Below are 14811 nucleotides of genomic sequence, written 5' to 3'. Positions count from 1 at the left end.
TTGTCGGATGTAACTACTTCTGTTTTAGTTATTGTATTTGTCAAAAAGTGATTGTTCGTTGTGAATTTTGATTGTTAATAAATATATAATCAACTGGGAAATGTGGTGCGTAAATATGTTTGTTATGACAAGTGTGCTGAAGTACTGTGTTAAAATAGCGAGTGCTCATAACGGGTTAATTTTGTGCTTTATTTTTTATTTTTTGCTTAATGTAGTAAAACGTAATTAACAAAAGAACATTGAAATTTACGATCACCCCGCAATTCCAATATAACTGAACATGCCCAAAGAAAATGTTACGTAGTCGTTACGTCGAGTTTGTCCGAGATCTTAGCTAGGACCAGTGCTGAAATAAGCCTCTCTGTAAAATAAAGTCTTGTTCACAAACCGCGTCCTATAATCAACGTTGTTGGTTTAGCAAATAATTTACCATTAAAGTTATAAACGTAGAACTGTAGTTCTGCCCATCTAATAAGAAAATATAGTTTTACTTTTATACATTACTCCAAAACAAACAATAATTAAGCTCGTTTTAATCAACTGCTGTTATAATATTTGTTTTTAGTGTTAATCGACAATACAAACTGCACTAAAACATATCTTACTATAATGGACGAAATAACATTTATCTATATCTATGCGTCTATGTATAACGCTAAAACAATAATTGCAATGTGGCGCCCTCTATTAAATAATACGACAAACACAAAAATTCAGACTGGGTATTCAAGATTTAGGTAATTAGAAAAATAACTATCACACGTCAATTTTAAACAAACATAATCTCCTCACAACAAGAAAATTACTTCATTAGGACTGTTAGTGAGTATTTGATTTTATCTTTATTGGCATAATTTGTATATATAACACTTTTTAAAAGCTGGAATTTGTTTTGCAACAATGGTACCATTTTTAACATTTAACAGTACAATCCGAACACTTTCCCCATGTAGACCTTCCTGAAAAAAATAATATATATATATATATTAGAACATGTTCATTTTTCAATTTTTTTTTCGAAGAGGTACGAGGACCAGGGTTAACAATTACTAGCCCAAACAGCAATCCCTACGACAGTGTTTCTGCTGGCCAATTTAACCACAGTTATCCCACCCTTATTAAATATATATATATTCAACAATCACCATAGAAACATGGTGAAAAATACAAAGTTTCCATATGTGATATTAATAACTCCTTTTTGTCATTTACTTTTGTTTAATATTTAATGAGCAGCTATGAAATTATGAAGATTTGCTTATACAAAATCGAAACACACACACGTATATTTATACAACAAATAACCAAATTTTATTATGTAAGAAAAAACGGTATACATCACACACACATATATATATACATCTACTTTTTAAAATAATGAACTACTATGTGTCATCTAAAACAAATGAACATATAAAAATAAAATCAGTTTACTGCATACATAAAAATTACTTCACTAACACTGCAGCTTGTAAAAAACAAAACATGTTATATATTCGTTCCTCTACAAAATGGACACACCAACAAACATTTTTGTACCTGAGCTTGTATTAGTTTATCTTGCAAACTGACGTTTATGAAACAGAAAAGACACCGGGGTAACTTACTAAATATTTTCCATTACGTGACAAAAGCATTCAAATACTTGGAAAATCTCGTACTCAAAACTTAATACGATACCACATCAGTTTTGTGTTCTGCACTTTTAAAAACTACATCACGTCTACACTTACAGATACGTTCATGTTAGCTTTCTATAGATGAGCCCAGGGCGGTGAGTGGGCTTGATTTGCAATTTGAGGGTCGCAGATCCGAATCCGTCCCATCAAACATGTTCATCCTCTCAGCTGTGGGGGCGTTGTAGTTTCGTCAATCCTACTATTAGTTTGTAAAAAAGCAGCCCAAGAGTTGGTGGTGGGTGGTGATGACTAGCTGCCTTACCCTCTAGTCTTACACTGCTAAATTAGGGACAGCTAGCGCAGATAGCCCACGTGAAGCTTTGCGCAAAATTTAAAAACAGTTTTACACACGTTTTAAACTATTTATGCATCTATTTGAGAGTGTGTGGCGTCATTGGTTATATACGACTTACAAAACTATATTAATCATAAATATTATTAATATAGTATATAATTGCACTAATTACAACTAGAGTTTCATATATTTTTTTCACATAGCACATAAATGATCTCACCCAATATTTTTTGTTAGTTCTTCAATTTGACGTAACAGGTAGAAACCTAACATTGTTATATATAAACACATGCAGACTCAACTAATAGTTTATAGGATATAAACTAACCGATAATTTAACGATTAATAATGATAGTATTCCTTCAAATACACAGATGTCATCCCTATTTTTCTGTTCGTGGTTCATCTGTCTCATCCATGCGTCAAGTGTACAGACGAGCGCGCGCATAATATTGCATGTATTATGATGAAAACTTGTATACCAACATATACATATATATATATATATATATTTTTTGTTTTAAAAAAATAAATATCCATATAAGTTTTAGAAATATTCCGAGCATAAAATCAGATAATTATTCGGAATTATAGTTTCAACAAAATGTACTGAATGCTTAGTGAAAACGCAAGATAAATATTATGGTGGAATAAGTGTGGAACATAAAAGATATGCGAGCAGTAATAACTTTAATGGAGAAAAAGACACAGAAGTGAAACAATAGATTCCACTCGAAAATACTGTTAACAATTTCTCTTTCAATTTTGTTGTAGTTGAAGTTTAGTATTTATTTCCTAATCGAGCTGTTGGTGTTACTCTGTTCTGTTTGTTTATTACGTATGCTTAATAAAGCAGCAATTTCACGTTAAAATAACTGCAAGTGTTAACCTGCTCGGGTATAGTTAGATTTTGTTAAATACAAAGCAACACAGTGGGCTAAGTTTACAGTGCCACCACGGGTATGAAAATACAAATTTTACTATCGTAAGCCTGCAAACTTATCGTTGAGCCTCTGGAGGACATTATCCTGCTCGGAACAGTGGCTATTAAATAACTACATGTTTTGCTTATGACAGATGTAGCCCCTTTTAATTGGCTGCAATAGGGTGCTATTGCAAGTTAAGCCTACTTTGTGCAGCTGCACGAGTATTGCAAGCAGAATTAAGTATCTGTACATAAACAACGTGCACTTTTCAAAAGTTCATAGCCATGTTTACTCATATATAATACATTTTTAAAACTGTGTGTACAAGTTCTATTTAATTTATATGTAAAATCAAAGGTTGTTTTTCAATCTAACGTGAACTAGTTGTTATGGTGACGTCATCGGTAAACTATGCAAATTAGTACTATCACAGATTCGTACCTTTAGGTGTTCTGAATCTTTAAAGGTCAATCTATCCTGATAATCACGATTCCACAGCATAATACATACTTTTACAGTAACAAGGCATATATTATATCCATCCTTAAACAAAGTATTCATTTTATCAGTAGAGAAAAATGAACCTTCTAATGTGCTAAACTATGAAAAGGAACCTACAGATCTAGAAGTTTCATGATCTTTTTTTTGTAATTTATTAACAAGGTTAATAGAGGAAAACTCTTGTAGTTTATATATATATTCCCACTTTACAGTATTCATCACCACAATTATACTTCTGTTTAGCTTACTTCAGTGTAATATTTTATTTATCGCCTGTATTTGTTTTCTATTGTTCTTAAAGTCTAAAATTCTAAGTTACAAACAGAACTGAATTAACACTCATACTGCTAAGATGACACTGATAGAATACTGTTTCACGATAGAAATATGAATGTATACACACATATATACTCCAGTTACCTACTTCATAATTAAATTGGACACAAGAAAAGCTGTGAAAAAAAGGTACTATTTATCATATTTAAACTTGGCTTAAGAATCGATTTATTTGTGGTATGTGTATATATACATATTTAACTGTTATTACAACACTCAGTTACGTGCATCATAAAAAAAAATTCTCACAGTAATTTCAGTGTACATTCTTTCAAAATTAGTGATTACACATTCTCCAACTAAAGAACATTGTCCTTAGGACATAAAAGATATCCCCAAAAACTTTCTCCCCAAAATACCCTTAACTTCATTTTTAATATTTATTACAAAGTCAGCTACAGAGGTATGCTAGAAATAAAAACTTTGCCTAATTTTATTATTAGCTCGGGTACACCTGATGACTATCACCACAGATACACCATTGAAACATTTTCCTTTTCTAAATACGGATACACTAACAAAACAAACCTTACTAGTGTTGTCTGCATATAACTTACAATCAATACAGGTCCAAACTTCTATATAATTCTGTCCCATTTTGGTTAACAAAATATAGTCATTTTATACAAAACCAAACTTATAATTTTTCTATCTTTAGTTGTTTTTTTTTGTTAACACTTAACAAACATCACTACAAAATTAAACCACCTCAAATACTTTATTAAATAGACTTTAAAGGCTCTTTCACAACATTATATTAACAGCTCTAAATTTCAAGATATTAAGAAATCAAAACACAATATTAACTAAAGGAATTTATGAACACAAAATTCATATACCACTCTGATTAATATAATAATATTCTTTTATTAGATAACCTGAAGTCTTCTTTATATCTGAAATTCTGATTATGTATGTCAATGAAAGACTTAATACTACCATATTTCATTGCCTAAAACAGTAAATTTATCATTTTTTTTGTATAAAGTGTTGTTTTTCATATTATGACAAGTAAATGATTTGATCTCATTCTAGAGCTGAACTATCTGTCTTTATCTAGTTCACCGTTATTATTCTGACTTTTCCAGGCATATCTGGTGAACATAGCAATTATACCAGCATTTACAAAGAACAAAAACACAACTGCACCCACAGACCAAGAACTACAGACCATTTTGCCTGAAACCTGAAGAACCTCTCTTCGAACTTTGAGGTCATACAGGGCTCCCTTGATTTGTTCAGTGGTTGCTAGCACTCCACAAATGTGCAGTAACTGATGGCTGTGCCCTACAATGTCAAACTTGCCAGGTGCCAGTCTTTCAGGAAGATGAGAAGTGTACAAGAAACCAATTAGAACTGAGAACACCAACTGCCGCATGTAGTGTACTTCGGACACCGACTGAAGCTGATCAGCATATGCGAGACGATAAATTAAAGGAATGTTGTCCCATACCCATGGAAAAGAGAAAGCCCCAAATCTAAAAAGTTTCATTAAAATTCTACTAGTAAAGAATCGTGAAGAACAGGCAATAACAGTGGACATCAATGCATTCAGCAAACACACCAACAGAAAAATATCACAAAACTGTGACTCCAGAAGAGTATCTGGAAAAGCATAAGCTCTATACAACAAGCCAACTCCATAACTATAGAAACTTAATGCACCATAATCTAGAAAAAAGCAAATCTTCCTTGCAAATGTAGACATGACATAAAATGTATGAGCCATGGCGCTTACAAAGGGATACGTGCACGCTGTTACCATGTAGGCCACGAAAGCCCATGTGTAGGGTGTTGTGGACACATCTAGTGAATAACAAAAGGTCACTAGTTTCCACATAAAATACATACTTGGAATTAGATGTGTCCAGACATTAATAGTTTCATTGGTAGGAAAAAACACGCTCTGTAGACACTGTCTGGGTGTACTCTGTAAAGGTCGGTAGCCACCAAGAATGGCAATCTCTCTCAGGTCAGGTGGAAGCTGATGTCCCATTAGTAGAGGAAGTCTTCCAAAACTCAGAAACTTCATCATTTACCACTACTGCAGCTCATTTGAAATTTTCAAAATCTAGAAATGAGAGGAAAATGATCTGTTAAGCAGAGAACAAGAGCAAACTTCAAAAAAAAAAAAAAAGAATTTATGACCTTACTTTATTAACTGAATAATATTCTTGTTGAACATTACTAAAACATTTCTATTGTATATACAAATGAAACAAACTGAAATATATTCGAATTTTTAACTCGCACGAGGAAATAACTATGACCAACTAGCAGACTGAACTAAAGCTTATTACGACAAAATTCATTAAATATTTAAAATGAAAAAGAAAATATTCTTTCACAGATATCCTGAGGTGCTTTATTAATCTAACAAAAACTAATCTCATTCATAATTCTTTTTTCTACTTTTCTAATGATAATATACACAACTGAAATTCATTGTATTAAATTAAGTATTTACAATGAGTTCATCAAAACTACATTCAGCCTTTTACACAATGAACCACTGAACATTCCAAGAACTGTTATTTTCTCTATCTAGCAAGCATCTTTTACCGTAAGTCAGTTTACAATAAAAAGCATTCAACCAAAATAAATTATATGTTTTTATTACCTACAATTCATTATAATGTAGAATGTTCAAATAACTTGAAATACAGAGGTTGAGAACATTAAGTGTAGCTTCTAGTGCAAAAAGCTCTGTCCTAAGATTGTCATGTTAAAAGCACATCACTGTTACTTGCTTGCTTTCCATAGATTACAAACAGGTTATACTTGTTGGAGCACATGAGGAATGAAATAAATGATAAAGAGAAAAGATACTCATTATAAATTAACAAGTTTGAATTAACCATGGGTGTTATAAAACCTTTACAGATGTAAAAACTGAGAAGGCACATTGGCTTTGGAGACAGGTGTGTAGTAATGCAAATGCCATCTATCTCACTCTCTGGTAGTATATGTTTCCTGATATTAAAACTTAAATATTTTCCTAATTTCTTGTTTGAAACATTAAAACTCAATTTGAGGACATGATAAATTCATTCTAAGATGTTATTGTCAGTTGAAATATCTGATCATGGAAATTACCTACTTTATTATGGGATAGTGGTACTGTTTTACTTCACCATATGTATAGAGGACTACATTACAACTGTGACATTAAGCAGAGGTACTTTCAGAATGCAGTGGCGCAATTTTACAAGTGTACAATTACAGAAAGAAAGAAGGTGAATTCTTATTGGGCAAATACAGACAGAGTGAACTGTTAGTGCAGTTTGGTATATTTGACAGAATCAATTCTTGACTAAAACAATCACGACTCACTGTAAAAGTTAACATTTTCTTACACCAAAAATGAATTTCCAACATGTAATCACTTTTGCTGAACTAAAGCTATCTCTACTGTGATTGCCTTCCAAGCATTGCTAAAAAATGTTCACTAACAGTGCACCAATCTTTTATAGCCATTCATTTTCACATCATTTCAGAACATGTACTGATCATGTGACTGTCCTTCACCAATCATACCTGTGCGTCCCCAGTAGACATTGTTGGCCATGAGATCTGAGAATTTGTGTCAGAACCGTTGTCTACTAATGCAAAAATTTCATCATCCACCATATTAAATCTTAACTCATATGAACAAATGAGACTTTGGAAAACAGAAACATTACTAAAATGAACAAGCAGAAACAATGGAAGTCAACACTGATATATCTTTGTGATTAAGCACAATTAAGTTGTTGTAGTTACATGAAGAATGAGTTGAAGCATGTCTCTACAGCCAGTTGAGAAGTTAAGGATTGTGCTAGAATAATATAGAGCTAACTGAACTAATACAAAAGGCTCAGCGTGATTAAGGGAGAGTAGTCACGTGATCAAGACATCCTGAAATGATACGAAAAAGGAGGACTAGATCAGTGCACAGTTAGTGATATTTTAGCAATGCTTAGAGAGCAAACCAGGAAGAAAATAACATTGGGTGAGAGAGAAGGTAGTATGATTTTGGAAGCCTCAGCTACGTTAATGTGTTATCTTTCTTGAAAGAGATCAGTACTAACAGTCATATGTTAAGTTAAAATTCATTTCTACCTTATTCTTGATTCATAATCAGTGAAATAATGTTCCACCAGTAGAATTTTCATTAAAATAGTTTTTTTATTCTTTAATAGTGTTACATAGTACTGTTTCTCTCATTCCACCATTACAAATTATTACACCTGTAGAATGTTAATGCTATGTTCTCGCACAACTGTATTTGTTGCAGAGATAATGTAACTGTGTGATTGGATCACTCTTAAACTGTCAGTGATGGTTGTGCAAACAATCCAGTTGGGAAGTTTGTATCATGGCTACTTTAGAATTACAGACAAAATGAAAAGTCTTAAAGATTTAAACAATTTGAGGAAAATTATCTTAAACAATATTTATTGAAAGTTTTTTTTGGTTTTTTTTTACTTATACAGGACAAAAACTGAAAGTAAAGTAAAACAAAAAACAACAAAGAGATAAGTTAACAAATTAAACTTGTTCAAATGACAGTTTTTAACTGTTGAGATACATAGATTATTAGAAGACAAAACCAGGAAAGATGTCAAATATGAAACACATTTCAGACAGACAGTTGTGACTCAAAAACCAAGTAACAAAAGTTTATGCTAGTTTCAAGTGATGAATCAAGTTGTAGAATGGGCTTCATATTTAATATGTTAAACAACTTCTCAGTTGAATAACACAAAATAAATATCTAACATCAATGCCACAATCTTCGAATAGTATATAGAGATTCAGTATATTACATTAAAACAGTTTTGGAGCTTCATGATATCATTGTAGTCAATGTATAAGGCTTTCATGTTTGGAACAATCCATCTAGTTTATATGAGTGATGGTTTCTAAATTACTATTTTAATAGCCCAAACAGACAGGCAACTATAGACTGTCTCCAGCAACCTCAAAAGTGTGTGTTTATAAGAAATAGGTTAAATATCTGTTTTATTTTCCACTTGCATGACGTGTGGAGGATGGTTGAACAGATAAAATTTGGAAGACATTTCTATATATGTAAATCAAGTTGCTTTCTCAATTGGAGATCATTTTTGATTACAGAGATGACTATATAACATATAATCAACTTTTGACATTGACCTGTGTGTTCATAGCTTTTCACCTGTTACAAGCTGCCACATTTAGTTTAACACAACTGGGCTATGACCTATTTGCAGGTCTCTCTGGATGGTGCTTGTTTCTCCAGTTTATCCATACTTCCTATGTTTCTAATTCCCTTAAGTACAAAAACACAACTTAGAAATTCTAAATTCCCGATTGGATCACATATTTAATGATCTGAGTGTATGAATACATTTTGCACTGGAGAGGGATGTCACGTATCCTTCCCAAAAGCACTCATATTTACCTGACATCAAACTATCTACAAAACATTGTCAAAATGTAGTTTTAACATGTCATTAACTACAACTTCATATCAACTGTCAAATGATCTGCTAACTTGTATATTCAAAATTATTAATACATTGTACTCACTACCTATATGCTACAGCAACTATCTGATGTTTCAAACCATACAACTTCTTGTATACAATGTTGACAAAATTCTTCACAGATGACTTTCTGTGCCTCAACTTATACTGCCAAAGGTGGTTCCTTACATCTCACTTACGACAAGAAACCAAAATTCCTGAAGAAAAAAATGCAACAAACAGAAAATAGGTACAGCTATAAATCTAATATATGATCACCAAAATAAATAAGTAAAACAAAGTGTACCTTGCTTTGGATGGCTGGTCTTGCACTAACACCAAAAATGAATTTTTTTTCTTCTTCTTTTGAACTATGGAATTTTCTCCTATATGCACACCTTAAGATGAAAACATGTAATTAGTGGCTGAGCTCAAAAGGGCCTCTTATTAATTTACTGTCTGAAAATAATAAAATAAATAACAACTGTACAGTTCAACCAGTCTTGTGAATTTACTCTCTGGAAATAATACAAGATGTCTTATTATTATCTTTCTTATTTTACAATTTAATAATAAATTAACTAGAGAAATACAACTATACTGTTTTCAAATAAAAAGCATTTTATTATAATAAGTACATGTAGGCATTATTTCAATTAGTAGAATGTCACTATTTGGGTCTGTTTCATAACTGAAATTTTAAGAACTTGTACAAGTCAGTATCCAAATCATTAACATAAATAAATATTCTTAAAAGAGGTCTCATCTCTGATCTGAGAGAATACATCATGGATAAAAAGACCAGGTGAGAGCATTTATAAAAGTTAGTAATTTCAGCAAATATTTACTTGAATACAGTAAAAAAAACCCACCTGAATCACAATAGTTATTTACAAAAATTTAGAAAAAATGAAAACCATTGAATTTAGTTTTGGTCCTCTTATTACAAAAACATATTGAAAACAGCACACATATGCAGACTATAAAAATTGTAAATTATTTAACAGATTTATTGTTTGTTTATTTTGAATTTTGCACAAAGCTACTCAAGGGCTATCTGTGCTAGCCATCCCTAATTTAGCAGTGTAAGACTAGAGGGAAAGCAGCTAGTCTTCACCACCCACTGCCAACTCTTGGGTTACTCTTTTACCAATGAATAGTGGGATTGGCCATCACATTATAATGCCCCCACAGCTGAAATGGTGAGAATGTCTGGTGCAATGGGGATTTGAACCTGCAACCCTCAGATTATGAGTCGATCGCCTTAACCCACCTGGCTATGACGAGCCTTAAGATATTTAAGACATAGAAAAAGTTTTAAGATTTGAACTCAAGTTCAGTGTGTTATAGAATACAAAAACCTTTGATATAGGTGCTTACAATTATAAACTGCCAACAAGTGGCATGTTTAAGTGATGGTGTGAAATAACGTTAGTATTGAAATTTAAGTGTTAATATTGTGAATTAAAATTTACTTCACTTTTTGGGGAAATTAATATTTTGTGTGCTATAGACACCTATAAATAAGTTTTATCATGTGAATACTTCTAATTTAGTATACTTTTATTGAATAAACACTGTATAAAGGGCTATACTTATCATACTGCAAAGTGCAAATTAACTTATATATATGCATTAATGATTGAAAGTAAAATGCAAACAAGTATGGTAATTTCATTCATTCATAATTATATTTATTATAGGTTTAACTGAGGGCATTTGTAGTTGCATAGTTCGTGAAAGCAGTGATATGAAATGAATCACCGAATGGCATTTCACCTCCTCCTTATATTATAAACTAATGCAACATTAACAGACTATTAAATAATTTTCGATAATATTTTACTTTAAAAACTAAAATGTATTATAAGGTTAAATTCACTACGATATGTCAAATTTACAAACAAAGCATACCGGCTTTACTTTAGAATCTTCGCTATTGAATTAACTTTAAACAGGTAAGTCGGACCGCGCCCTAAAGTACTATTTCTTGTCTTACGCTTACTAAGAATTATGCATATATTATACATAAAGTTTAAAGACATTTATAATAAACCACAATATATTAGCTTATACTAGATTTATATTGTGTATTTTAATGTTTTTGTTTAGTTAACTAATTCAGTACTTAAAACTTAAATAAAAATTTTACCATTTCATTTACGTCTCCTCCAACACACATGACATAACAATTTTTAGATTGTACCTACAGATACATTTCATCATTGTTGTGATTTCAAACGCCACCTATAACCTGATTTAGAAACATGATAAATCTTTATTTATCAAATCTCAAGCCGCTTTGTAACCCGTACCTGTCATCTCTTTTTACGTTTTATAATACTGTCACACAATATTTTTGTTTTCACAGATAATAACATAGAAACAAGCAGGACAAAACGATTAATGTAGCTTATCCCATATTGACTAAATTCTTGTGATCAAACGTAATAGTGTTTATATAGGTTGTATTTTTAATTAAATATACAAAACGAGTCTAATTATAAATAAAAGCTGAAAAATAACGTGTGGATAATATGCCTAGGTTTCTCAGGGGACTCTAACCCTCTTGGCTTCGTCACTGCGCTGTAAAACAGTAATCAAAATATGCGGAAATTAATCATTTTCTGCATGAAATTACTTATTGATAGGATAGACTACAATACTGAGAATACTTTTACTTTTTTGTATGTCCCATAGATTGTTATGGCTCCTATAACCAACATATTCATGGGTCCACAGGCAACTGTTGGATACATACTTTAGAAAAAGAAATTTAAAAAAGCGAGGGGTCCGACCACACTGGTATTTTTGGAGTCACTTAAAAAGTGACGAATATAAAGAGCCGCTATTTAGATAACAGTTGTCACGATAAAATAGTGTAATATGTCGTTGCTGTTAAATTCTGTAATAAAACTAAGTCATTATCTTTAAAAAAACTACAACTCAATATTATAATTTGGTAATGTTTAATATCATAGATTTGAAACTTAGGATAATAGTTTAACAGTATTTCACTACAATCAGATGACATTTATTGTAAAGCCACATGCTACTGAAATGTAAATAATATAGTATTAGGAAAATCGACAAATAAAAACTATGTAAGGCTGGCTACTGAACTTAGAAAAAAGAAACAAACAAGATACGAATGCAAGTGGACATATAACTTGACCCAGCTAATGATTAAAAAACAAATAAAGTCTTCTCGGCTATACATATGGAATAACATTTTACGATTTGAAATTATAGCTCTATTTGTTTCGAAAATTAAAACCCAATCTTGAAGGGATTTCATTCTTCATGTAAAGTCGATATAACTTAGTCTGCTATATGATCATTAGCCGAATCAAGTGATATGTCCACTTCCATCCCTCTCTTGTTTGGTCACCCCCCAAGTTCATTAGCGTGCCTACATATTTCTTTTCAACATCTTCCTCCTAATATGCTACACTTATTTATTTTTTTAGAAGATGGTGTACGTTGGTTAACTAGGTTATAGAGTGTATTCTAAAACTATAAATTGTGCATATACTAATAAAATAGAGAGTCAAAGATCGTGAATACTATTTTATAATAAAATTATAGTTACTACTAGAACTAGTTTGGTGCTAAGTCTATTGTTTTTATGTCTTGTTTGAAGTTAAGCACAAAGCAACACAATGAGCTATCTGTGCTCTGCCCACCAAGGTTATCGAAACCCGAATTCCAGCATTATAAGTACGCACATATTCCGCTGTGTCATTTGATGTCTACTAGGCCTATTGAAGAAAGATTATGATAAACGAAAATAAGAAATCCCGTTTTCAACAACAACTAAAATATATATTATTCTACATATATATATTCTATTTCATCATAAGTTTGATCTTACTGTTTGTAATGCTATCCTTCCTTTTGATTAAATATTAACTGTTTAGATAATATTTAAATTATGTATAAATACAAATTTCTTTATAAACCTATTTGAAAAAACAAACAAAATTTAATCTTTTCACCAAAAAAATATTTTCCCTAAATAATATTTGAAAACTTGATTTAACTCATGTTTCGAATTAGAAAAAGAAACTTGTGTTACTTAATCCTTTCACTAATCTACACACTTCACAATTTTACATGCTTGGAAACAATCATGCTTTTTTGTTAAAAAATACCAAAAATGTTTACTAATAATAAAAAAAGGCTAACAAACTTGCTTTTCTGATTGCCAATTAAAAACATAAGAAAACGAATATACACACACATTCTTTTTCTCCGGATATGGATTTAGGTTATTGTCAACCCGAAAGAGTCAGATACTGCTTAGATCTGTTCCTCTGATAATCACACTTCAGTTTACCAAAGAATGTTTGAATTTCGCGCAAAGCTACAGAAGGAATACCTGCACTAGCCGTCCCTCATTTAGCAATGTACGACTAGAGGGACAGCAGCTAGTCATTACCACCCATCACCAACTCTTTGGCTACTCTTTTAGCAACAAATAGTAGGATTAACGAACACCATAACGACCCAACGGCTGAAAGAGTGAACATGTTTGGTGGGACAAGGAATTAAAATTATTTTACACATTGTATACTTGACTATTCTTACTTCACTGAATAAAATCTCAGATACCAGTGTTGCTCGGTAAGCAGAGCATATTTGTATGCTTTAAAGACACCTAATGTATTAATGTTCTTCCAAAATAGTTCACACATCCTCTGACAGAAGCCATCGACGGCCAGAATGAAATCCAGGGGATCAGAAGAAGAGAACTTGTGATTTTGGGTCATGGAAAATGCAAACTCCCACAGATTGCAAAGCCACCAGAATATGAAGGGGTTTAAAGACCACTCTAGCGCATGAAGTTTGTCGGAGTTGGAAGGATGATCATTAAAAGCTCCCATAGCATGACACACAAGGAAATGAATGTGGTGCATGAGGATCCATTATAGGAAACCCAATGTATGGAAACAGAGAACTTGACTAGGAACACCTTGGTAATTGATATGTGTTATCATCACTAATTTTTTGAATGAATCACCAGACACTGTATGGCGAGAAAAAGGAAGTGATTTAAAACCAAACAGACTGCAGGAATTTCAAGGGCACTGTTATGCAAACACACCAATGATCTAAAGCCTCTTGATTATTGGCCTATGCACTCCAGCCCTGAAAGGGTATGCTCGTGAATAGATGGAAATTTGTACAAGGAAGTTGAAGCAGGATGCTTGCGACATATGGGCCTCGTCCAACCATCAAAGCTAATTGTCCATCAGGGTACGAGGAAAGGCAAAGGGAGTTAGCTGCTAAGAGATTCTGAGCAAGGTTCCATTGATTATGAAGAGCCTACTGAAGAAATTGCATATGTGCACGACTTAGGTGGACTAGTAATATCAATGAAGACCACATCCTTAAAAGTGAAAGAACGCTGCAAGCAGAAGTAAAAGAGCTGAAAAGGCATAGCAAATTAACAACTCCATGGTACGTGAAGGAACTGACAAGTATAGCTGGCCAATTCCAGTTTGGAATGAGCCAGAAGAAGCAGGTCATCCATATAATGGTGAAATCGCTACCACAGAGTATGAAAACAGTGAGCAAAAGCG

The 14811-nt window shown here is 32.2% G+C and overlaps 1 protein-coding gene across 1 annotated transcript; it reads right to left on the bottom strand.

The window, feature by feature from the left end:
• Positions 1 to 1286: 1286 nt before the first annotated feature.
• Positions 1287 to 5772, bottom strand: LOC143224896 (membrane progestin receptor gamma-like). Its single transcript, XM_076453344.1, has one exon. It carries the CDS (start codon positions 5770 to 5772, stop codon positions 4780 to 4782), a length of 993 nt encoding a protein of 330 aa, XP_076309459.1. The 3' UTR covers positions 1287 to 4779.
• Between the last annotated feature and the right edge of the window lie 9039 nt (positions 5773 to 14811).

Source organism: Tachypleus tridentatus, chromosome 9 (assembly GCF_004210375.1).
Source record: "Tachypleus tridentatus isolate NWPU-2018 chromosome 9, ASM421037v1, whole genome shotgun sequence".
NCBI classification, from domain to species: Eukaryota; Metazoa; Arthropoda; class Merostomata; order Xiphosura; family Limulidae; genus Tachypleus; species Tachypleus tridentatus.
Note: the sequence above shows the minus strand (reverse complement) of the source record. Positions and strands in the feature narration are given on the sequence as shown.